General features: G+C 46.2%; 1 protein-coding gene across 2 annotated transcripts in view; it reads right to left on the bottom strand.

The window, feature by feature from the left end:
* The window catches only part of ZMAT4 (zinc finger matrin-type 4), a 759,632-nt gene that overhangs the window by 571,207 nt on the left and 161,832 nt on the right, over positions 1 to 26,593 (bottom strand). For both annotated transcript variants that reach the window (XM_063962320.1, XM_063962321.1), the window contains exon 2: positions 12,072 to 12,176. In XM_063962320.1, coding sequence (XP_063818390.1) covers positions 12,072 to 12,176 — 105 coding nt within the window. The remainder of the gene's footprint in view (positions 1 to 12,071; positions 12,177 to 26,593) is intronic.

Consider the following 26,593-nt stretch of genomic DNA (forward strand, 5'->3'; position numbering starts at 1 on the left):
TGTCATAGCTTGGAGAGAGATAAAGTACCAACCAACCAGCTCCTAACTGCCGTGTTACAGGCTGTGTTTGAAAAATGACAGTTAGTAGCTGATTGGTTGGTGCTTTATCTCTCTCCACTTAATCTTTTTTCAAGATGTTATAAATCTCCCCCTTAAAGTATGTGGGTGAGGCATAGAAGATCGACAATGTAGAGGTCGAGAGTCAAAAGGTCAACAGCAAAATGGTCGACATGCAGTAGACTGGTATGTAGAAAAGGCCAACAGAGGAAAGGTCAACAGTGCTTCCAGTCACAAAAAAGTTTTTCCTTTTTTTTAGGTCAAATCTTGTATATTTCATAACATGTGATTACCATAGGTACACACGTATACTCTCACGGCCTCACCATGCTCACTTCACTTCGGGCAAAGCGGCTCGACCATTTGTGCGTCGACCATTTGTGTCAACCATTTGTGTGTCGGCCATTGTCATGTCGACCTTTTGAAACTGTCCAACTTTTGTGCCTGTTAACCTTAAGCACCATCGACTTTTCATCTGTTGTCATTCTGTACCTGTCGACCTAAATGCATTTCAACCATATGGTGTCGGGATGCAGTTAAAATGCTACCGGACCGGATCCCGACGCCGGAAACCGAATTACAGCATAGGGCCGGCGTCATAATCCCGATGGAGGTCGGGATCCCGGCGTCAAAATACTGACGTCCGTAATCCCGATCGTTGTTAGAGCGTCCTGCCGCTGGGCGTGTTGATTGGTTTAGGCATTAGAAGGGGGGTTAGGATGCAGGGACGGGAATAGTTATGGTTAGGTACCGGGGAGGGGGGGTTAGGGTTAAACACCAAGTGGGGACGGTTAGGTTTAGACCAGGGCCGGTTCTTGCCCTTGTGGCGCCCCGGGCAAAACATTAGGGGCGTGGCTTAATATGGGGGCGTGGTCAGTTACGCCCCCATTTGTAGCGCCGTTGAAAGAAGGAAAAAAAAGTATACTTACATCCCCGCTCCTGATTCCAGACCTCCGCCAGCGCCGCTCCTCTCCTCGGATGCATAGACACTAGAGGTCAATTATTAACCCCTAGCGTCTGTACCACAATGCTGTGCAGTGTGCGATGACGTCATCGCGCACCGCACAGCAAATGTCCTCTCCACGAAGGGAAACTAGACGCGTAGCGCCTGGTTCCCTTCACAGCGGGGGACCATCGGGGGAGGGCGGCACAGCGGGGGGCACCCGGGCACTGCGAGGGGCACAGTGGCGGATCTTGCCATGGTGCGGCGCCCTCCGGACGGTGCCGGCGCCCTCCGGAAGGCGGCGCCCCGGGCAAAAGTCCTGCTTGCCCGTGGCAAGATCCACTACTGGTTTAGACAGTGGGGAAGAGGAGTTAAGGGTTAGGCACCACAGGGGAGGGTTAGGGTTAAACACCCACAAGGGAGGGTTAGGGTAGGGGCAGAGGAGACATAGGGTACTTTCTGGGATGCTGTTGGGATTCTGATGGCCGGAATGCTGCTGTCGGTAATCCGTCTGCTGGCATCCCTTCTATCGATATATCATACTGAATCCATGGTGTTTACTGATTGGCTGTCGATCTATCATCCCGATACCAAAGTACGTTGGTAACGCCTGTATTTTACCATAAAAGCGTCTCATTGTAATTTCTACATAACCTTTAAGTGCACGGTGGTATTTAGTTTCAATTGCCTGTAAAAAAGAAATAAATCTTTAAACATTAAAGAAAGTATGTCGGGTACAGTGACAGCCATAGAAGAGGAAATGGATAAAGCCAATCTCTGTTCATTGAAGATGGAATGGGCGGGATGTACTAAGCGGAAAATGCGGTAAACTCCCTGTTTACCGCATTTTCCTGATGTACTAACCCCCGGCCGGCAGGACAGCGCCGCGGCGGGGTACGCCAGCTTTAGCTGGCGATAGTCCATAGAAGCGTATGGGCTTCTCTCCGCAGCGCTGTGTGAGGGATCCGATCGGATCCCTCCCAGCATGCCCTGCGGCCGCCCCAGTCACCCCGCGCATGCGCAGACTGACTCCTGGGGCCGAATCCCGGAAGCCAGGCTGCCGCTGCGCATCGCGGAGGACAGCTCTTATCGGAAGAGCTGTCCACCGCAATGCTGATCACATATGTTAGTACATATGCGATCAGCATCGTGGCGCAGGGCGGCGATGGGCGGCGATGTACATTAGTACATTCCGCCCAATGTATATGTACTGCCTTCTGCTCTCTGGGCAGTGTGACTGCATTAGGGAAGCGATCGTCCTTATGTTACGTGTGATGTGTTACTTTATAACACATTTCCTAGAAGGTGCTACTGTAGATGCGGCACTTAGTGCCAACATTCAGAAAAATGATTAGTTTGAAGACAGACAGAGGTGAGAAAAATACATTTACACTGTCACTTTGGAGGAATACCTGCGCCTTGACGGCGGCTTCACAAAAAATAACGGCTGGAAGAAAGAGCCAAAAGTTCAAGGTCTTTCTGGATAAACGATCAGCGGTCGCCCTCTGCGGCTGTGACATTAAATAGGATTCTCTCTGCCTTGTACATGAAGGACCCCTGATGGGTAATGCGCACAGAAAGGTCAATGCAATCCCCAGAGTCATAAAATATTAATATTCTAAAAATATAGATGCATCTGCCTTTTATTTTGTGAGCCATGCAATGAGGAAAAAATTATTATTATTATTAGCCTTTATTTATATGGCGCCACAAGGGATCCGCAGCGCCCATTACATAGTACATAATAAAAAGAGCAAACTGCACTTACAGTACAGTACAGGACAAAATAGGTCAGGTATAGAAAACCCAAGGTCAAAGGGAGTATGTAGTATATAATTCAGTTTTTTTAAGGGTGTATATAAAAAAGTGTTTACGGCATCTATACAATGTAAAAGAAAGGATACTCAATCATGGCCCAATCATAAGGAGAAAATTTGCTTTTATTGAGATCATCCATTACAATTCAAAATTCAATTTTTCTACATTTGGAGATTAAAAACTGAGGGGTCTATTCATGAAGCAGTGAAAAGAGATGAGAAGTGAGCCAGTGGAGCAGTTGCCCATGGCAACCAATCAACATTGAAGTAACATTTATAATTTGCATACCATACAATTGTACGGAGCAGCTGATTGGTTGCCATGGGCAACTTCTCCACAGGCTCACTTCTCCACACTTTTCACTGCTTCATGAACAGACCCCTGGGCGCCTACTCATTGGCATTTTAAACCATATTGATTCTTGGTCCCACTAACAGGGGACTAGTGGAGAGGAGCAGCATTTCTCTGTAATGGGGCAGGATAAAGGCATACTTCCCTGTGAGTGGGCAGGTTGGGATTAGGGATGGCCATCGCCCTTCAATAGTTGCCAAACATCGATGGTTAACTACCGATGGCTGATGGTTTTGCCATTAATGACATACAGCTAATGATTCTTTGCCATTATCGGCTGAGTGGAACCAAATATATATTTCTCTAATGTCCTAGTGGATGCTGGGGACTCCGTAAGGACCATGGGGATAGACGGGCTCCACAGGAGACATGGGCACTTTAAGAAAGAATTTAGGTTCTGGTGTGCACCGGCTCCTCCCTCTATGCCCCTCCTCCAGACCTCAGTTTGATACTGTGCCCAGATGAGCTGGGTGCTTTTCAGTGAGCTCTCCTGAGTTCGCTGAGAGAAAGTATTTTGTTAGGTTTTTTATTTTCAGGGAGCTCTGCTGGCAACAGACTCCCTGCATCGTGGGACAGAGGGGAGAGAAGCAGCCCTACTCTCTGAAGCTAGGTCCTGCTTCTTAGGCTACTGGACACCATTAGCTCAGAGGGATCGTACGCAGGATCTCACCCTCGCCGGCTTGGAGCTTAGCCCCGCCCCGGCTACCCACTAAGCCTGACCCCCCCCCCCCATCTTTCTTTGTATTGGCCAGCACTTAGCCAGTAATGGCCATCGAGTGAGGCAAACCATCCATGGTTCACGATAGATGGTTAAGTGGCATAGATGGTTATCACCGATGGCAGCATCATTGACAACCATCACTGTGCACCCCACTGATGGCCGTTCCTAGTTGAGGACCCCTGTGCGTACTGAAGGGGTGTGCGCCTGAAAAGAGGCCACGAGAAAAAGGGGAATGGCCCAATCTCGAGCCACGTCTCCCATTTTTGTCATCGTGGGTCATGTGCAGTGCTCTGTGAGCTGTTGGCCATGCCCCCAGCCTCTGTCTCCCAAAACTAGACGCTGTGCACATGTGCATAGCATCTATTCACCGCCGCTCTGCTAAGCAGAACAGCGAGTCAGGGACATAATTAGGTGTGTGCGGAGGGGGCACCACACATAGCGCTGCAGGGTAGGGAGCGCTGTTGGTGGCACTTGTCAGTTATCTGTTTAACCACTTAACTGGCGATTTATTTAGCCGAAAACCACTCCGAAATTGTCAGGTTTTTTTATGAGTGAATTAAGTGAAGAACATGACTCTAACCCCTATCCCAAATGATTTTAGTTAAAAAAAGGAAAAAAGAATGTTTTTAAATACCCCCAAACATCGATCGGGAACATCGCGACCATCGGGAACATTGCGACTATCGCGGCTTTCATTTTGAATGCCGGGACAGCCTGCAGGTATGCAGGGGGGGTCAGGGGGTGGCTTGGGAGGGTTCATTTACTCTCCCCAGCGGCTGCCATTGTCTGCAGCCGCTGGAGGGGGGGAAACCTGCCATGCTGACAGATCAGCAGTGATCGGCAGCACGGCAGACACAGGGGGAGAGTGCGGGGAGGCAGAGGGACCTGCCGCTGCTAACACTCTCTATCTGACTGGTCGCATCCCGTGCGACCAGGTCAGATAGAGCACTTGCAGGTATGGTCGCATCTGATGCGACCATGCCAGGCAAGTGGTAAAATTACTTTCACTTGCAGTTTTTCCCCTTTTTGAAGCCCAGCATCTCCTGACCGCCCCTGTCTCCTACCCTGACCCCTTCTGTCTCTAATATCTATACAACATTCATGAACTCAACTTGAGATTTCTTTATTATTCAGTCACACCGTCCTTTATTACATTTCAAGATGCTGACATACCCGGAACTCAAACCCATCACCTGTGGCATTCAGTCAGTCACTCTATTCATTGAGCTCTCTGCCCTTGCACAGGAAAGTAGAGAATTCTAAGCTAGAAAATTCGAACTATCTGAAGCTTATCTTGTACTCTGTGAAACAATTATCAGCATTGCGGCTGAGCAGATCTATGTAGTGTGTGGCTGCATGAGATTGGATGTGTGGCAGCACACTACATAGATCTGCTGAATTACAATGCAGATTACTTTTTTTTAACAAAGTACCAGTAGCTTCATTTAGTGTTCATAGTTTTTACGTAGGATCCAATAGCTCAATGAGTAGGGTGTTTGATTAGAATTCAACAGGTTATAGGTTTGAATCCCGGGGATGGCAGTATATTGAAATGCGTTATTTAACCACTTGCCTGGCATGGTGGCATCAGATGCGACCATACCTGCATGTGCTTTATCTGACCTGGTCGCACAGGATGCAACCAGTCAGATAAACAGTGTTAGCAGCGGCCGGTAGGGGAAACTTCCCTCCACTGCTGCTGTCCAGCCCCCAGTGTTGCCGTGCTGATGATCATTGCTGATCGGTCAGCACGGCAGGATCCCCCAATGGCTGCAGACAATAGCAGCCGCTGGTAAGTGTAAATCCTCACCCCCAAGCCCCCCCTCCCCATGTACCTGGCAGCTGTCTGGGCTGTAAAAACTAAAGTCGCGATGTTCTGATGGTCACTACGTTCCCGATTGATGTTCCGATGTTTGGGGGGGGGGGATCTTTAAAAAAAAAAAAAAAATCCCTTTTTTTTTAAAATAAAATAATTTTGCATAGGGTTAAATTCATGTTCTTCATCTAATTCACTCATTAAAAAAACTGTCAATTTCTGAGCGTTTTTTTTTTGGGGGGGGGGAAATCGTCAGTTAAGTGGTTAATAAAGGGTATTGTAACTGAATAACAGCGAGCTCTCAAGTTAAGTGCATGAATGTTGTATAAAGCGGATTAGTGTCCAAATCAATTTTCTTGCAGCGTTCTATATACAAATGTGTAATATATATATATATATATATGTATATATAGTCTATAAATGTAGATATTATGTGTGTGTGTGTGTGTGTGTGTGTGTGTGTGTGTGTGTGTGTGTGTGTGTGTGTGTGTGTGTGTGTGTGTGTGTGTGTGTGTGTGCAGTTGTGCTCATAGGTTTACATACCCTAGCAGAATTTGTGATTTTCTGGCCATTTGTCTGAGAATATGAATGATAACTCACAAACTTTTCTTTCACTCATGGTTAGTGATTGGGTGAAGCCATTTGTTGTCAAACAACTGTGTTTACTCTTTTTAAATAATAATGACAACAGAAACTACCCAAATGACCCTGATCAAAAGTTTACATACCCCAGTTCTTAATACCGTGTATTTTCCCCCTTTAACATCAATGACAACTTGAAGCCTTTTGTGGTAGTTGTGGATGAGGCTCTTTATTTTCTCAGATGGTAAAGCTGCCCATTCTTCTTGGCAAAAAGCCTCCAGTTCCTGTAAATTCTTGGGCTGTCTTGCATGAACTGCACGTTTGAGATCTCCCCAGAGTGGCTCAATGATATTGAGGTCAGGAGACTGAGATGGCCACTCTAGAACCTTCACTTTATTCTGCTGTTGCCAATGACAGGTCAACTTGGCCTTGTGTTTTGGATCATTGTCATGTTGGAACATCCAAGTACGTCCCATGCACAGCTCCCGGTCTGATGAGTGCAAATTTTCCTCCAGTATTTTCTGATAACATGCTGCATTCATCTTGCCATCAATTTTCACCAAGTTTCCAGTGCCTTTGTAGCTCACACATCCCCAAAACATCAGCGATCCACCTCTGTGTTTCACAGTAGGAATGGTGTACCTTTCATCATAGGCCTTGTTGACTCCTCCCCAAATGTAACGTTTATGGTTGTGACCAAAAAGGTAAAATTTTGGTCTCATCACTCCAAATGACTTTGTTCCAGAAGTTTTAAGGCTTGTCTCTGTGCTGTTTGGAGTATTGTGCTTGTGGCATTTGCATAGTAATGGCTTTCTTCTGGCGACTCAACCATGCAGCCCATTTTTCTTCAAATGCCTCCTTATTGTGCATCTTGAAACAACCACACCACTTTTTTTCAGAGAGTCCTGTATTTCAGCTGAAGTTATTTGTGGATTTTTCTTTGCATCCCGAACAGTTTTCCTGGCAGTTGTGGCTGAAATTTTTGTTGGTCTACCTGACCGTGATTTGGTTTCCACAGAATCCCTCATTTTCCACTTCTTAATTAGAGTTTGAACACTGCTGATTGGCATTCTCAATTGCTTGGATATCTTTTTATATCCCTTTCCTGTTTTATACAGTTCAATTACCTTTTCCCACAGATCCTTTGACAATTCTTTTGCTTTCCCCATGACTCAGAATCCAGACACGTCAGTGCAGCACTGGATGAAAGATGCAAGGGTCTTTCAGGAGTCCAGAAACTCACTGACCTTTTATACACACACACTGATTACAAGCAAACAGATCACAGGTGAGGATGGTTACCTTTAGTAGCCATTCAAACCCGTTTGTGTCAACTTGTGTGCATGTTATTAGGCCAAAATCTCCAGGGTATGTAAACTTTTGATCAGGGTCATTTGGGTAGTTTCTGTTGTCATTATGATTTAAAAAGAGTAAACAAAGTTGTTTTACAATAAATGGCTTCACCCAACCACTAACCATGAGTGAAAGAAAAGTTTGTGAGTTATCATTCATATTCTCTGACAAATGGCCAGAAAATCACAAATTCTGCTAGGGTATGTAAACTTATGAGCATAACTGTATATATCTACATATGTTTGGGAAGGGGCATCATAGCATTGGCTTTCTCTGGGGTCACTCTTGTCGTGCCCCTTTCCCATGAGGCATGCACCTTATATCCCTATTGGAAAAATGTGTGTGTGGGGGGGGGGGGAAACGCCAATTCCCTTTCTGGCACAGGGCACCAAAAGTGTAGTTACGGCTCTGCAGCGAGTGAGAAACGGTTTCACAAATGCCCCCACCTCAGGACACTGCGGCCTGCGGGTGGGGCAGCGGGACAGTCCCCAAAAAACTGGATGAACCCGGGAGGCCAGCTTACAAGCAGGACAGGGTGCAGAGACACAGGAGTATCAGGTTTCATGAGCTGCCGATAAAGCTTCCCGAGCAGATGAGAGCTAGAGGAGGGGGGGGGGGGGGGGGAAGGCGTTGGGGAGGGAATGTAATAGGGTGTGAGAATCAGAAAGGGAGAGATTTTGGGGGCGTTCTCTTGTTTTTATTTAAAGTGGCAATCACTTACATTGCAAAATCAACCTGGCTTTGCCATGTAAATGATTGGCAATTTAAAAACAATACAAAAACAGGAGATCTATCCCAAAATCTCTCACTTTCTGATTCTCACACCCTATTACATTTCCCCCCCCCAGAGTCATACTGAGTCCTATCCCAGTGTGTAAGTAGTACAGAGGCTGCTGCTATTGTTGCATGTGACAAGATACTATAGATGCTAGATTTAATTTTCTATACATATTTCTGTGCATACGTTAAGGTAGTTTATGTTATCTTTAATTAAGATATATATAATGTGTGTGTATGTATGTATATATATATATATATATATATATATAAAATCACTTTATTTTCCTGCAAGAAAACTTAGTTGTCCCCAAGAAAAAAAGGTTGTCCCTCAATTATGTGGAGCTATAAGAGGTACACAGGAATTATTAAAATTAGTTTAAATCTAATATGCACCATTGGTTAATATTTAATATACACATTCTCATATACACCCCCCACCCCCGATACAAACTGCCGTACTTGCACTGTGCAGTCCCATAGTGGGGACAGGCAGAATGACAAGTGGGGACAAGACTTACAAGATGTGGAGGAGGAGTGGGGGTGGGCACCTCTGACCCCCCCCAAAGGCTTAATCCGGCTCTGCCTTCAGTTCATTTTATACCACATTACAATGTGCAGGTCCAGGGACACAACTAGATATATTGCAGGCCCCAAGGGCGAAGGTTTGTAAAGCCGGGATGCGGTCGTTAGGTTGACACAGCTTAGGTCGACCACTGAAGGTCGACATGCATTAGGTCGACATGGTCAATAGGTCGATACGGTCATTAGGTCGACAGGTCATAAGGTCGACATGAGTTTTTTTTTTGTTTTTTTTTTATTCTTTTTTGGATTTTTCCATACTTGACGATCCACGTGGACTACGATTGGAAAGTTAATCTGTGCCGAGCGCAGTGGTAGCGGAGCGGGGTGCACTAACTGGGGTTCCCCGTCACTTTACGAAGAAAACAAGACCAAAAACAGTCCAAAAACCCATGTTGACCTTTTGACCTGTCGACCTAGTACATGTCGACCTAATGCCCATGTCGACCTTCAGTGGTCGACCTAATGACTGTCGACCTAAGTTGGGTCGACCCATACCCTCAAGGGCCCCTGTGCACCACCTAATGGTGAAAAATGTACATGTAACTTTGACGGTGAAGGTGGGCCCCTCTCAGTTCTGGTCCCCATAGCAGTATACAGATGCGTCGTCATACATCTGGGACGAATATGCCATGCAGCGCCAGGTCCCATGCAACTCTGCTAATGTCGGGCGTCTTTGTCATCTTAGTCGCAATGCAACATGACTAGGACGCACGAAGAGACTGTGCTGATTGATTTGATACATGACACTTGCATACTTTCCAACTTTGAGCTCCCATAGATCGGGAGCCAATCGCCTCGGGTGAGAGGGGCATTACCTTCTCTGGGTGGGCATGGCCTCGCGACATAAACCCTTTTTCTGCATTGTGGGGGCCCCAAGCAGCTGGGCAGTCCCCGGAACACCTCCCTGAACTGTATAGATATCGTGTTTATCTATCCAGAGATAACGCGCTGCTTTGCAGAGCAGAGAGTGATCAAAGGCTCCTCCAACTTCCTTCCTGCCCGCGGGACTCGGCGGCTGCCTCATTGTAGCATTTCATATACAGATTTAGAGACTCAGTCGTATATCAAATTAATCAGCACAGTCTCCTCGTGCATCCTTGTCGCATTATGTTGCGAATAAGACTCATTTTCGCAAAATTAAGCAACAAAGATGCACAACGCTAGAAGAATCTCAAGTGACCTGGCGTGCCAAAAAAACCTGTTTGGCGTGACTGCAGCAAAATCCATAGACCTGATACAGTAATTACAATTTCTTATATTTAAGTAACTAAGACTCACAAGGATGTACAGAACCCTCTGCCAGCATTTTCTGCGTAACCCACAGGCATTCTTGAGTTTGGTAAATTTGATAGGCTAGCAGCCCCCATAAAAAGCCACTGGGCAGGGCTGTAGAGAGATTACCTGGGCCCCAGTAAAGTCGGGGGCATGGCCTAATCATGGAGGTGTGGTCACGCCCCTTTTTAATAAATGCAAAAAAGACCTGAACAGGAAGGGGGAACCTTGAGCCTCCTAAGACAGGGAGAAAGATCCAAGATGGGGGGGAAGGGGGGCGCGATCAGTGCTAAGTGCTAACCCCCATTAGGTAAGAGAAGTATGAGGGAGGGGGCGTGAGGTGGGAGCGCAGACCTGGGCCCACGACGGGTCCCTTCAACAAGTTCAGACCCAGGTAATTATTACCCTCTCCTTCCTCCCTCTCTGCGCCACTGCCTATGGGGATGAATGGAAAGCAGCAATTAATAGATATATCTGTTACCGCCCCCCCCCCCCCTTCTTTAACCATGGGGATACTTAATATTTGCAGGTAACCAAATATTAGTTGATAAAGAGACCTATTTCTTGTGTAAGACAATACCCTGCACATGTCACAGGCACCCTGCGTCCTGGATGGCTGCACCTGTTGCACGCCTGTAGTTATGGCCATGAGATTATTCATACACAGGTTTAGGGCTCGTGATGTCACAGTTGCTCAAATGACTGCTTTCTCAACTTTTTGATCAGATAACACTGGGACAGAGATTCAGCTTTCTGTAATGACGGAGGGGGGGAGGGGAGAAGGGGGTGATCTCAGATGTTTTTGTCGAATGTCGAGTAATTCTGAAAATTGTATTTACTTTTATGACATACCTGGTCATATCAATTGATATTTTTGGGGGGTCCTTGAAACATCAAAATAGCTCACAGATAAAACGGCATCACGTGGAAGAGGGACTGTTATGCTTTGTACAAACTACAGTACTTATCACTACTGATAGCATTCCTTTTGAGTTTAAAACTGGCCTTTGCCGGTTTGTGGGGTTCTGCACCCCAGGCCCAGACCGAGAGTTAGGGACCACCAGCATCAGAGGAGCCGTGTCAGGGCCTAGTGGCTTTATCATTCATTTGCAAATGTATGTAACTATGGGGGTCATTGCGAGTTGATCGCTCGCTAGCTGTTTTTAGCAGCCGTGCAAACGCTATGCTGCCGCCCTCTGGGAGTGTATTTTAGCTTAGCAGAAGTGCGTACGAAAGGATCGCAGAGCGGCTACAAAAATAATTTGTGCAGTTTCAGAGTAGCTCCAGTCCTACTCAGCACTTGCGATCACTTCAGACTGTTCAGTTCCGGATATGACGTCACAAACACGCCCTGCGTTCGGCCAGCCACGCCTGCGTTTTTCCTGGCACGCCTGGGTTTTTTCGAACACTCCCTGAAAACGGTCATACAATACCCAGAAACGCCCTCTTCCTGTCAATCACTCAGCAGCCAGCAGTGCGACAAAAAATCTTCGCTAGACCTTGTGTAAAACTGCATCGGCCATTGTGAAAGTACATCGCGTATGCGCATTGCACCGCATACGCATGCGCAGAAGTGCCAGATTTTTGCTTCATCGCTGTGCAGCGAACATTTTCTGCTAGCGATCAACTCGGAATGAACCTACGACCTTTCGATTTCTATTATATATATATATATATATATAGTCTTTCATGTCTTAGTACAGGTACAGCTTGGTGTGCTGGGGTACACCAGGGGTTAATCCCCAATATATTTCGAGTTTACAGCATCCACATGCCTGTCGAGTACAGGTGCTCACCTCGTAATGGGCCACCCTCTGAGACTCAGATATTAGCTGCGCATTGCAGATTTTGCAGTAAGTCTCTGTAAACAGCGCTCTGTCCTCCACTTCTGCAGACTTCATCTGAAAATACAGAGAACAAGACAAGGGAGCAGTTTAGCAACATGCAAAGAAAAGAATGATACATTTTATATAGTATATGTAATATTTTTTTTAACAGAGTCTGCATTTTTAATTATTGCCTGAGAAATACGAAATTAAGAGAGACGAGATTCTAATGGAAGGTAGATTAATTCATCACTGACACTTAGTTTGGCAGCTTTTGTAAGACTGTCAGTTCCATAATAATTTAAAAAAACAACGATCACCATCCTTCATAAACGCACACCTGTGCCAGCATAGTATATATGGCGGACACTAAAACAATAATTATTATAAATTTTCATTTTCTTTAGTACTCATCCTTGTCGACAAATGACTTATCCAAATTACTACTATATACTGTAGCATTTTCTCTGTATTATGTGAGACCCAGAGGCAGTATCCAGTGTATTTGCCTTACTTGCTGATCTGCCCTACTGAATGGAAATAACCCATGGCCAATTGCCATATAGCATCATCAACCAATGTCTCATAATGGTAATTATTATTTTTTTTTAAATTATTTTTATTATTATTATTATTATTATTATCCTTTATTTATATGGCGCCACAAGGGTTCCGCAGCGCCCAATTACAGAGTACATAAACAAATAATCAAAACAGGAAAACAGCAACTTACATTTGAAGACAGTATAGGACAAGTACGGGGTAACTAAGCATAACTACACCAGTAGACAACACTGAGATAAGTATCAAGGTGGCAGAAGACTGTAGGATTTGGGCAGTTGAGGATTATTAAAGTAAGAAAAGGATAATCACATGAGGGAAGAGGGCCCTGCTCGTGAGAGCTTACATTCCAATGGTAATAATTATCTTTGATGGATAACTCCACTATTTGCCTCCTGTTGCTACAGAATTCCCACTGCCACCTGAACAATCTTGCGACCGAATCCCCCTCCCACCTATGTCTTCATACCACCAATTGCCACTGTGTCATTAAACCCATCAAGGGTTTAATGACACAGCGGTAGGTTACCCATGTCAGGAAATACATGATGAATAGGGTTCTCTGTGACATCAGGCACGTAGGTTTGGCATCACTGGCACCAGGCACATGGATCATGGCGCAATGATTGTCTGTAATAATCATCCAAATAGCCAACACAGAGGGCCGGATACATTGCAGTGCGAGACGGTTGGAGCTCCCAGAATCTGGACAAATTTGTACTTTTTTTTAAAAGCGGCAATCATTTACAATAATTGCCGCTTTAAAAGAGGTACGAGTTTGGCCGGTATCTTGGAGCTCCGGCCGTCTCGCGCTGCGTTACATCCGGCTCTAGGCCTGATACGGAGTTAGCACACCTGCGGCTGCATGTTTATTAGGCCGCATATGCCTTATGCCAATGTGAATATCTGCCCGTATACTGTAAGTCGATTATGCCTCCGGCCTCCAAGAGGGGCCCATGCCAGCTTCCAAATGTCCCCTTTTGCAGCGTATTTTCCATAATTTTTTTTCAGAAGCGGGGGGGAGAGTTTGGCCATACCCCTACAATACCCAGCCCTGCGGCTGTCTCAATGAGCCTGCATGTACATATCGCAGCCTGCCTGCCCTGCCTCCCATAGAACAGTAGAAAATCGGACACTGACAAGGGGATATGCAGTGTGCCGATGATTCTGACAGCAAACTGCATCCTACTCACAGGTGAGATCATCTGCACGCTGTGGGCCCCCTCTGAGCCCGGGCCTGGTACATAAGTACTAGTGGTACCCCCTTCAGGCAGCCCTGGAAGTTTGCCTTTAAATGTAATCACTCCTCATAGGTACAGCAACTTGGGCTGCGTTTACTTTAAATGAAAATATACTATCACAAAATTGTCATTTCTTTTATAACGAAGGAACGGAATGTGTCACCCTCTGACAAACTGCTCTCTGAATGCGATGTCTGCTGAAAATGAATACAAATAGAGGATTACGGTCCTTGTGTAGTAATATTTCACCTGCCTGGATTGTATTCGCCATTGTCTGATCACTCACTTTACATTCTCCATTAGACTGTGCACTGAACTCTCTCTTGAATGCCTGTGGCAGTCTGTCAAGGCTGTTTGCTGTTACTTCTTGATTGTTCTGTGAAGCTTTTACCGCTATAATCATAACCACTCCATGTATAAAACTTCTGTGTGGAAAATCCAACATGCCAGCCTGATACCTGTCTCTCACTGACATCTCTGAGGCCTATGGAGCCGATCAGCTAGTGCATTGGGTATGGAAAATGCCTTCAAATGCACAGTATTTAGCCAAAATATCTCTGCAGATATGTAGATTCTGCCTTGGACCGTAGTCACCAGCTAGAGAGAAAACAGGGCTGAGTAATATGTCCCTTCAGTGTGTAAGAACTAGTAAAGGGATCACTAATGCAATCCCTTCCCTTCTCCTTCGGGAGCCGTGCGCACTACTATGCATGGTCTGCTCATCGGGAATGCGCAAGTGGAGGGTGCCTGGGTTGGGAGGGATCCTAAAGGATCCCTCTCCTAGTTCTATTTGGCAATTATCGGCCTATAGGCTACAACAGCTAACGCCATCTGAGGATGGTGTTATCTACCGGGGCCAGGCTCCCTATGGGGGAACTTTGCGAACAAAATGGGGGACCACAGTAGACATCTCCAATATCTGCTGCAGTCCCCTATACATAAATGCTGGGGATAATTAATACCCCCATATACTGATACCTAGATTGTGAGTATTATATAGGATTATACAGGAGGTGACATTGTTTATTCTCTTCATCTCCCATATTACCACAATGCTTATACTGTCAGCTACCTTTCTTCCCCTGGCCTCTCTCCGTCTCTCTTCTCCCGTGGATCCAGCTGCCTCTCTGCCATCTCTACTGGGATGGCTGAATGGTGCCTCAAACTCAGGATAACCAAAACTCAGCTTTTTACCTTTCCAAAAGCCACGTCCCCACCTACCGATTCTCTCACAGCTCACTCCTCTGTTCCCTATGCACGCTACCTAACGGTCATCATTGACAAGGTGCTCAGCCCCAGCCCGCCCCTACATCTTCACGCTATTCTATCACCTCAAAGTTGCCTGTCCCTTGATGATACAAAGACCATTATCCTTGCTGTCTTGATTACTGAAATTCCCTCCCCTCTTGACAGCCTAATCTTCCTCTTCTGCCATTCCTCTTCTACTGTGCATATCTGAAAAGCTTTCCACTTCCTTTCAGAATGCAACTCAAACAGCTTTCCCTCACATATAAAGCCCTTTTCACTCTCCAGCTTGCTCCCCGGATTTTGTCAGGAGATACTTCCCTACTCACCCACTGCTTTCTGCTAATGACTGTTGTCTCTCCTCCCCTACTGACACCACCTCCCACTCCCACCTGCATGACTGCGCACAATCTGCCTTCCACCTTTGGAACCCCCTGCCCAGGGCCAGCTCCAGGCCTACATGCACCCTGAGCAAGAAAGTTTTAAGCACCCCCTTCCTCAATGCACGCACCGAAGGTAGAGTGTCAGATACACATAGTGACCCCAGTAGTGCAGTGCCAGATACACATATGCTCCCAATAATGCCAGATACAGATATGCCCCAGCAGTTCCAGATACACATACGGGGCAGTGCCAGATACACATATGCCCCCAGTAGTGCCAGATACACATATGCCCCCTGTAGTGCCATATACACATATGCCCCCAGTAGTGCCAGATACACATATGCCCCTAGTAGTGCAGTGCCAGATACACATATGCCCCCAATAGTGCCAGATACACATATGCCCCCAATAGTGCCAGATACACATATGCCCCCAATAGTGCCAGATACACATATGCCCCCAATAGTGCCAGATACACATATGCCCCCAGTAGTGCATTGCCAGATACACATATGCCCCAATAGTGCCAGATACACATATGCCCCCAGTAGTGCAGTGCCAGATACACATATGCCCCCAATAGTGCCAGGTACAAATATGCCCTCAGTAGTGCTAGATACACATACTGTACCCACAGTGCCAGATACACATATGCCCCCAATAGTGCCAAATACACATATGCATCCAGTAGTGCCAGATACACATACTGCCCCACAGTGCCAGATACACATATGCCCCCAGCAGTGCCAGATACACATATGTCCCCCAGCAGTGCCAGATGTACATATGCCCCCAAAGTGCTAGAAACTCATAATGCCCCCACAGTTCCAGATACACATATTCCCCCAGTAGTGCAGTGCCAGATACCAAATGCCCCCAGCAATACCAGAAACACATATGACCCCAGCAGTGCCAGATACTTATAATGCCCCCACAGTGCCAGATACACATATTGCCCCTGCAGTGCCAGACACACATACCGCCCCCACAGGGAAATGCAGGATATGCACTGATAAGCAGCATAGCAAGCACTGGGTGAGGGAACCAGGAAGCAGACCATGAGATTCTCTTCCAGTAAACACCCAATTGGCTTTCTGAATGGTCGCATCATATGCAACCATGTCAGGGGAAACCCAGCCTGATGTGGTCGCATCTGATGCGATCATGCCAGGCAAGTAGTTAAAGCGCATTTCTTCGCTTTTGCCCACCAGCCAACTCCCACCTCCCATCTCCTGTTCTCACCACATTGACCTTACAGGCACAGCACTTTGCGTCCGACTAAGAATCAGCCGCTAGGTGTCTGCTATACAAATAACTAGAGATGTGCACCGGAAATTTTTCAGGTTTTGTGTTTGGGTTTTGGATTCGGTTCCGCGGCCGTGTTTTGGATTCGGACGCGTATTGGCAAAACCTCCCTTAAAGTTTTTTGTCGGATTCGGGTGTGTTTTGGATTTGGGTGTTTTTTTCAAAAACCCCTCAAAAACAGCTTAAATCATAGAATTTGGGGGTAATTTTGATCCTGTAGTATTATTAACCTCAATAACCATAATTTCCACTCATTTCCTGTCTATTCTGAACACCTCACACCTCACAATACTATTTTTAGTCCTAAAATTTGCACTGAGGTCGCTGGATGACTAAGCTAAGCGACCCTAGAGGGCGGCACAAACACCTGGCCCATCTAGGAGGTGGCACTGCAGTGTCAGACAGGATGGCACTTAAAAAAAATGGCCCCATACAGCACATGATGCAAAGAAAAGAGAAAAAAGAGGTGCACTGTGGTCCCTGGACGGCTAAGCTAAGCGACACAAACACCTCAATATCACAGGAATTATTTGTTCTAATCAATGGTATTATTGGTCCAAATCACTGGAAGAAAATGACAAAATCACAGGAATTTTTCGTTCTAATCAATGGTATTATTGGTCCAAATCTCTGGAAGAAAATGACAAAATCACAGGAATTATTCGTTCTAATCAATGGTATTATTGGCCCAAATCACTGGAAGAAAATGACAAAATCACAGGAATTATTCATTCTAATCAATGGTATTATTGGTCCAAATCACTGGAAGAAAATGACAAAATCACTGGAATCATTTGGCAAGATCACTGTAATTAATAACTATAAATCACTGATATTAACTGGTAAAATCTCGCTATCGCCTGCCTAGTGAAGTGGAACCTAGATGGCATTTGGTACCGGGAACACACTACCTCAAGAAATTCTCTAAGTCCCTGTGAACTAACAGTGGATACCAGACACACGTCTAGCACCAACACAGCTGCCAAGGCCTGAGTTATCCGCTTTGCAGCAGGATGACTGCTGTGATATTTCATCTTCCTCGCAAAGGACTGTTGGACAGTCAATTGCTTACTGGAAGTAGTACAAGTGGTCTTCCGACTTCCCCTCTGGGATGACGATCGACTCCCAGCAGCAACAACAGCAGCGCCAGCAGCAGTAGGCGTTACACTCAAGGATGCATCGGAGGAATCCCAGGCAGGAGAGGACTCGTCAGACTTGCCAGTGACATGGCCTGCAGGACTATTGGCGTTCCTGTCTAAGGAGGAAATTGACACTGAGGGAGTTGGTGGTGTGGATTGCAGGAGCTTGGGTACAAGAGGAAGAAGGGATTTATGCTGGCCATACATCAGGGAGATATCGTTCCAACCAGCCAACTAGTTGGCTGGTTGGAACGATAATCTGGCAGTGTGTGGGAGCAAACGATTATCAGCCGTTTGCTCCCACACGCTAAAAAACGTTCAGAAACGGTTGGTCCAACTAGTTGGGAAAATCAAACTTGTTTGATTTTCCCAACCAATCGTTCAGGTGTAGGGGGAACTTTCCCCCCAACTGAACGATAAGTAGGTGGACACAGGCCAGCAGTGTCCGCCTGCTTCTGTCATCACTGCCGGCTGGGCTGTCTTTTTCATCCCAGGATCCCCGGCAGCGGTACTATGGAGCAGGTCCAGGGGTCTCACCGGGACCCCAGCTTTGGCACCCCACCCGAGATCACTGCACCCCGCAGTCGAGGCACCTCTCCTCCTCTCTCCCCCCCCCCCACGTGCGCGATCGCGGCACCCCCGCACCCCACCCGCAATAAGAATGGAGGGACAGAGACAGCGGGCGAGGGGAGCTGTCACTGAGGAGGCGGAGGTGAATGTCAGTGACCGGCTCCGAACCTGCACCCGAGATCACTGCACCCCCCACGATTGCGGCACCCCCCCCCCCCCCCCGCGGTCACTGACACCCCCCCACTCCTGCACGATCACGGCACCCGCGATGAGAATGGAGGGATAGCGGGTGAGGGGCACCCGCAATAAGAATGGAGGGACAGAGACAGCGGGCGAGGGGAGCTGTCACTGAGGAGGCGGAGGTGAACTCCCGCACGATCGCGGCACCCGCGATGAGAATGGAGGGATAGCGGGTGAGGGGAGCTGTCACTGAGGAGGCGGATGTCACATAAGGGCAATGACCGTCTCCATACCCGCACCCGAGATCACTGCACCGCCCACAATTGCGCACCCCCCCCTTCGTGCAATCACGACACCCCCGCACCACACCTGCGATGAGAATGGAGGGATAGAGACAGCGGGCGAGGGGAGCGGTCACTGAGGAGGCGGAGGTGGATGTCACATGAAGACAGTGACTAGCTCCGTACCCCCATGCCCCTGTGTGCTGTGACACAGGGGTGGCCACCAGGAGCTGGATCCAGCTAATTAACGCACCAACAAGTTCAATTCCTTTATATTTATATTGATCATGTTGGTGCGTTAATTAGGGTGGGGGTGGGGGGTAACAGAGAGAGAGAGAGAATTAATTACACTTGAAACATTGGATGTTAGCTTTAAGTTCCCTGGTTCCCAAATCACACCCTACATTTGATAGGCACGTAACATTGCAACCATGAATGATGTGCAGTTATCTGGCATTTTAGATGGAGATACATCATCCTTGTGTATAAAAATAAAAAGTCATAATGGATTCAAAATGTCCTTCTAAGTGGTAACTGTTCATCTTTCAGTGTATATATAGCATTAGTAATCAGAAGAAATGAAATGAACAGCATATAGAAGCAATAAGTTCTACATATGATGACAGCAGGACTGTTTATTTAAAAGTGAAACAGTGTTCCTAGTCAATAGATACTTTATTGTGAAGACGTGCAGATATTGCTAATTATAGACCAATAGGATTATTTATGTGAAAGTGAAACATTGTTTCTGGACAAGAGATACTCTGTTGTGAAGATTTGCTGCTATTGCCAACAATAGATCAATATGTAAAACCGACAAAAGTTTTTAAAAGCTTTTTAGCTTATTTTTATCTTTTTGTTTTTTAAATTGTGTTAATTGCAGAGTGGTGTGTCTTACCCAAAGGATTCCGGGATCTTATTGAGAGGAGCAGCGGTTCCTTATTGTTTGTATTGGACTCTAGTGAGATATAAGGAGTGGAGTGGTTTTATCAAGTCCAAATGTGGTATTAAATAGCGGTGTGAAACATCTAGGAACAGCACAGTGTTCGAACTGTTTGTATCTTGCTGTATATATATATATATTATATATATATATATATATATATATATATATATATAGCAACATCTAGCTCCTTCCCTGCCTGCATCCACCCCAAGAATACCAAAAATCACCTGTCCGCATCCCCCACCGCAGCATAGACTCCCATGCCTGCATCCCCCAGAACAGTCTCCCCTGCCCGCACCCACCTCAGAGTGGCAGCACAGATTCCCCTGCCCCCGCTTCCAGCAGCAGCTCTGGCAGCAGCACTATAGTGTCCCCTTCCTGCTCCCCACTATCACCCGGCACCCCTAGCCCCCCGCGATCACCAGCTCCGGCGGCAGCACTATAGCGCCCCCTTCCTGCATTCTACCCCCTGCGATCACCCAACACCCCTAATCCTCACAGTTACCTGCCCTCATGCCAAATCCTCCACTTTTATAAAAAAAAAATAGCACAATTTTATTAAAATAAACATGCAAAAGTTTTTTGTTTCCTTTAAAAAAAACACATTATTTATTCAAAACATGCAGAAGTAGGCAGGCACTGTCCGCCTACTTCGGTGACATCACAAGTTGGAGAGAAGTTGGCAGGTTGGTTGGTCTGATGAAAAGTTGGTTAGATGTGTGGAGCACTGATGAAAAGTTGGTTAGATGTGTGGAGCACTGTTTTAGTTGAACAGACAAGTTGGATGGTTGGAAGTTTGGAGTGTTGGAGAAAAGTTGGTCTGAAGTTGGTCTGATGTATGGCTAGCATTAGTTGCCAGTGGACTGCTTCCGCTGTCACCCAAAGTTTTTGAACTTGTCACTGACTTCTGATGAAGGCGCTCCAGGTGACGTATAAGGGAGGAAAATAGGTGAAGTTCAGGGGGGTTCGGATCTCAACGAACCGAACCCGCTCATCTCTACAAATAACGTAATAAATAAAAATAATGGCATACAAGTATACACATTGCCTTAAAGTGAAAAAGACGAACAAAATGGGAGTAAGAGCAAACGCAGTAAATCATAACCTACAGACATCTAACCCCACCCCCATAGTGCAATGACTCAAATTCCAATCACCATACCATGGCCCTCCCTTGTAGCTTGGAGCTCCTCTCCTGCAATGCTGCCCGTTAAGTGTTTGGGGAATATGCGCATGCTTGACCCTGCACGCTGGCTGATAAATGCACAATGGAACCGAAAGTCCCGGCTTCCACTAGTAAAATAAAACAATAAAATGAATAGTAAACAAAATCTGAGATGTAAATATACATTTATTACTTCTATAAATGATCAGGGCAAAAATATTTGTTGAAATAAAAAAAGATTTCTTTTACACTAATTGTCTTCTGCCATCGCCTGCAGAGATGCAATACAGAAGAAGGATTGAGGAGGTATTTATATAGCCATGATCCTTGTAATATACCGCCTGCTGTGAGGCATATTTATTATTATAATCGCGGTCTGATGACGATAATAAGGATTCTGCTATTTGCAAATATACATTTTTACTAAGTCGCCGGGACAGGGGCTACGAAATGTTTTCTTCTGTGTCAGTAGCGCACGCAGGGGGGGTTCTTAGGTACCCTTCTTTTTTTCAAGACAGAGACAGCTGTGTCTCTGTTTCAAGGAAAGCCGTGGCTAATTAAATTCCTCCGTAGCTGTCATTTCACAGGCTGTGTTTGAAAAATGACAGTTAGGAGATGATTGGTTGGTACTTTGGGGTCCATGTACTAAGGGGCTAATTCAGACCTGATCGTTTTTTTTTGCAGTCCTACGTTCGCATAGTCGCCGCCCATAGGGGAGGGTATTTTAGTTTTGCAAGTGTGTGAACGCATGTGCAGCAGAGCTGTACAAACAGATCTTGTGCAGTCTCTGCGCAGCCCAGGACTTACTCAGCCGCTGCGATCACTTCAGCCTGTCCAGGTCCGGAATTGGCGTCAGGACCCTCCCTGCAAACGCTTGGACACGCCTGCGTTTTTCCAAACACTCCCAGAAAACGGTCAGTTGATACCCACAAACGCCTTCTTCCTGTCAATCTCCTTGTGACTGCCCGTGCGAGTGGATTCTTCGCACAAACCCATCACTGAGTGGCGATCCGCTTGGTACCCGTGCGACGCGCCTGCGCATTGTGGTGCATACGCATGCTCAGTTTAGACCTGATCGCCCGCTGTGTGAAAACGCAGCCTAGTGATCAGGTCTGAATTACCCCTAAGACTTCGATGGAGGTAAAGTGGATGGAGATAAAGTGCCAACCAATCAGCCCCCAACTGTCATTTTTCGAACCCAGCCTGTGACATGGCAGTTAAGAGCTGATTGGCTGGTACTTTATCTTCATCCACTTTATCTCCCTCCAAGGCTTAGTACATAGGGGGTCATTCCGAGTTGATCACTCACTGCTGATTTTCGCAGCGCAGAGATCAGGTGAAAAAATGGCATTTCTGCGCATGCGTATGCCCCGCAATACGGGTACAAAGCCCTTTGTGGTTGTGCTCAGGTTCTAGCAAAGTTTTTCTTCACACTGGCGGCCGCTAGAAAATTGACAGGAAGGGGGCGTTACTGGGTGTAAACTGGCCGTTTTCAGGGAGTGTTTGGAAAAACGCAGGCGTGTCTGAAAAAATGCAGGCGTGGCAGGGCGGGTGTATGACTTCAAATCCGGACACAAATAGGCTGAAGTGATTGCAAGCGCTGACTAGGTTCAGAGCTTTGCAGAGCTCGGCTGCACATGCGTTCGCACTTCTGCTAAGCTAATATACACTCCCCAGTGGGCGGCGGCATAGCGTTTGCACTGCTGCTAAAAACTGCTAGCGAGCGATCAACTCGGAATGACCCCATAGACCACATAATCTCTCTCCAAGCTTGGTTACATATACCCCATAGAAATAGTGAGAAATAGTTCTGGAGGTGACTCAGCGCCTGCCTGCATTCTGGTCACCACATTACTGTGAGGAATCCACAGCTGCAACAGAGAAGATCAATACAATGAATAATCTTTAATGATCTCCCAAGCCCTCGGTTGCCTTTCTGCTCATTGTGCACTGATGTTCCCATCGACTCCTGCTGATTTGTCAGTTTATATTGGGGAGAACTGGAGGCGACACGCTGTTCACTTTTTGGCTCGCTCTCTGAAAGCTTTATATGGCAAAGGAGTCTGGGAATAAATGTTATCGACTGATGCCCTAACAACGTGAATTGACACGATAATTAAATACATTTCATTTCACAGCTGAGAGAACCATAAGGTAGTTGGAACAAGACAGAGTGTGCGCAAATTCGCTACAGCAAAGTAAATTCAATGGAAATCTATAATAAACATATGCAAATGTACAATACAAGGGCCAGGATGCATTTGGGCAAGGGTGGGACATAACATAATAAAGAGGCATTTAGAAATCCCTTATACAGGGTGCGTAGGTGCTTAGTAGGAAAGCTTTATATATGTTTTTTAAAAATCGCCATAGGCAAATGCATTGGGGGGGGGGGGGGGGGGGGTCCGGTTGCCCAGAAACCCCCCTCCTTTTGGCACGTGGCTCAAATTATGACAGCAATAGCAATGGTATATAATACTATTACTAGAGCGGCTGCCACATCATGCAGTTAAGGAACATATCAGTGTCGATGCACATGCCCAGTGGTAGCAGCTTATTCTACCAAGTTTGAGTCCTCAATCAGTACGTTGGCCCAGAGAGTAGCTACCAGGAAGAAGAGACAGGAGCCTTACCATGAGGTGGAAGAATGTGTCCTTAGAAAAAAAAGTACTGGTTCTATTATGTTTGTGTATATATTATGGTATGCTTTACCTTTTGCTTGCCACTTTATCTTATTATATTATTTATATATGTTTTATACAGCCTGTACCCTAGACCATGATTTCTCAAACTCGGTCCTCAGGACCCCACACAGTTCACATTTTCCAGGTCCCCAAGAAGGTGCACTATGTCTCACCAACTGTCACATTTCAAAAATCTACAGGTATCCTGCAAAATGAACTGTGTGGGGTCCTGGGGAAAGAGTTTGAGAGCCTTTGCCCTAGACCATCTATAGTAATAAACATTAATACTGCATTCCATACAGTGCCCTGTGTATAAAAAGACCAATGTTATACGTCCAGTGTCATTACTAGGTTCCTATACCGCTTCCCCAGACTCATGCTCTTGCTCCAATGTCCTGCAGAGTGGGAGATTGTGGATTGTATTTGGAAACCCCCCTCTACAAATCCTGCGTTTACCACTGATCACCCATTCCAAATAGGGTGATTTGATACTACTGTGCTGAAAATGCTATAATGCACTCCATCTGTAAACCTGGGTTCACACTATACAATTATCTGCCAGAACATCTGTCCAATCTGACGGGCTGGAATGAGAATCTGATAATGGATGAAAACAAATGATAATTGACCATTATCGGGCTCCGTTGTGCAAGTGTAACCTACCGGAGAAGGACCCAAAGTCCCCTACCCGACAAAGTATTTTATCCTGCAGGCTAATGGATATTGCCATCTCAAAAAATTCTGAGCTTGATAAATCTGAGAAGGCCGCAGCCCCCATTCAAAAAGATGAACTGCGGTAACCATACTCTGAACGGTATCCGGTTTTTAGGTCAACAGCCATTAGGTCGACCACTATTAGTCGACATGCATTAGGTCAACATGGTTAATACGTCACCATGGCAAAGGTCGACACATGAAAAGGTCGACATGAGTTTTCCCCCAAAAATGTAATTTTTGAAACTTTTTCTTACTTTACTATCCACGTGGACTACGATTGGGAATAGTAACCTGTGTCGAGCTCAGCGAGAGGCACCTTGCCCGAAGCATGGCGAGCGAAACGAGCCATGCAAGGGCACACGGTGCACTATTTGGGGTTCCCAGTCACTTTACTAAGAAAACGACCCCCCAAAAAAAACAACAACAACTCATGTCGACCTTTTTCCATGTCGACATTTACCATGTCAACCTCATGATCGTGTTGACCTATTTCAGGTGTCGACCTAGTCACTGTCGCCCAATAGTGGTCGACCTAATGAGTGTCGGCCTAGTTAGAGTCGACCCAATGATCCACACCCACCCTAAACAGAGCATTAATGCAAGACTTTGCAAGTCTAATAGGCCCTACGCACTGGCCGATAATCGTCAAAGATATGAACGAGATACCGTTCATATATTTGAGTGTGGAGGCACCAGCGATGAACGATGCGCGGCCCCGCGCTCGTTCATCGCTGTTGCCCCGTCGGCTGTGCATGCAGGCCAATATGGACGATCTCGTCCATATTTGCCTGCACTTCTATGGAGCCGTAACTTCACTCCCCCCGTCACTGCCCCCTCCCCGCCGCCGGGTCGCACGACGGCCGTATCCGCCGTCGGACAGCTCGGCGGCGGATCTTTAAATGTGTAGGGCCCTTAAGAACAGCAAGCCTGATTGCAGACACTTGTCAGCTTGTTTTAAAAAGGTATCAGACAGATGGAACAGTATCCTGATGGTGAATTAGTCGCCTAGGCGGTAGGCCAGAGGGTGGTTACTGTTAGGGGTCCTGGAACTTCTAGGCCCTACACACTTGCCGATGTGTGCGGCTGATATGAACAATCTCATTCAGTAATGAACGAGAAATTGTTCATATCGCTCAGTGTGTAGGCACCAACGATGAACGGTCGCTTATGCCTGCAGCACGTCACAAAATGTATACACTATTTCTCCTCAAGTACAATTAAAAAAAGAAAAAGAGTAGGGTCCCTTTATCTAGGTACAGAAAGTTGCTTTTTGACACATTAAGCTATAATCCAATCTTGAAGTAAACAAAAGCGAGCACATTACAGTGAAACAGTTATGGGTGTTAGAAGTATGTCATTTGAAAAGGAAAGCTGATTAACAGCAAACCCAATCTATGGCTTTGCAGCAAAACAATCAAAACGTTGTGTGGGGAACAATTTGAAAAGGAGCCATCATCCTCCCGCTGGTCTAGAGAATGTCGCTAAACACTACTATTAGTTTGTGCAGCCTTCATCCAAGAAACACACAATGAATCGAAAAATGGATGGCAGCGTTTCCCCGCCAAAGTGATGTAAAGGCAGAATATACTGTAGTTGCCTTGTTCCTGTGTATTAACATTTTCTCACTTGGTGGCAAGGCTTACATTTCATGTTTTTATAGGTAGCTGTGTCCTTTGCACAACAGAGGAAGGAGACAGACTCAGCAGCATTCTATCAGCATAAAAAGGATAGACTATCAAAATTAGGCCTCATGCTGAATGTTGATAATTCTATTCACCGTACTAGCACTTTTGTGCTTTTAATGCTAGTTTATTGAGTAAAGAGGTACTGTATAAAAATAACACCTTTTATTTTTTGAGACCTGACACCAAATGCAGTTTTTATTAGTGTTTGGATGCATTGCAATTGCATACATTTTTCCAAATGCACTGTGGCCGGAGAGGCCTCAGCCACGTGGAAAATGGCCGCCGCGGCACTGAAGGGGTTAACCCCTAGTGCCCGACGACATGTTGCGGACAATAGGTGCTTGGCGTCACTGTTAAACGTACTTACGGCGCTGGGTGCGGACTGTT

Source organism: Pseudophryne corroboree, chromosome 3 (assembly GCF_028390025.1).
Source record: "Pseudophryne corroboree isolate aPseCor3 chromosome 3, aPseCor3.hap2, whole genome shotgun sequence".
In the NCBI taxonomy this organism is placed as follows: domain Eukaryota; kingdom Metazoa; phylum Chordata; class Amphibia; order Anura; family Myobatrachidae; genus Pseudophryne; species Pseudophryne corroboree.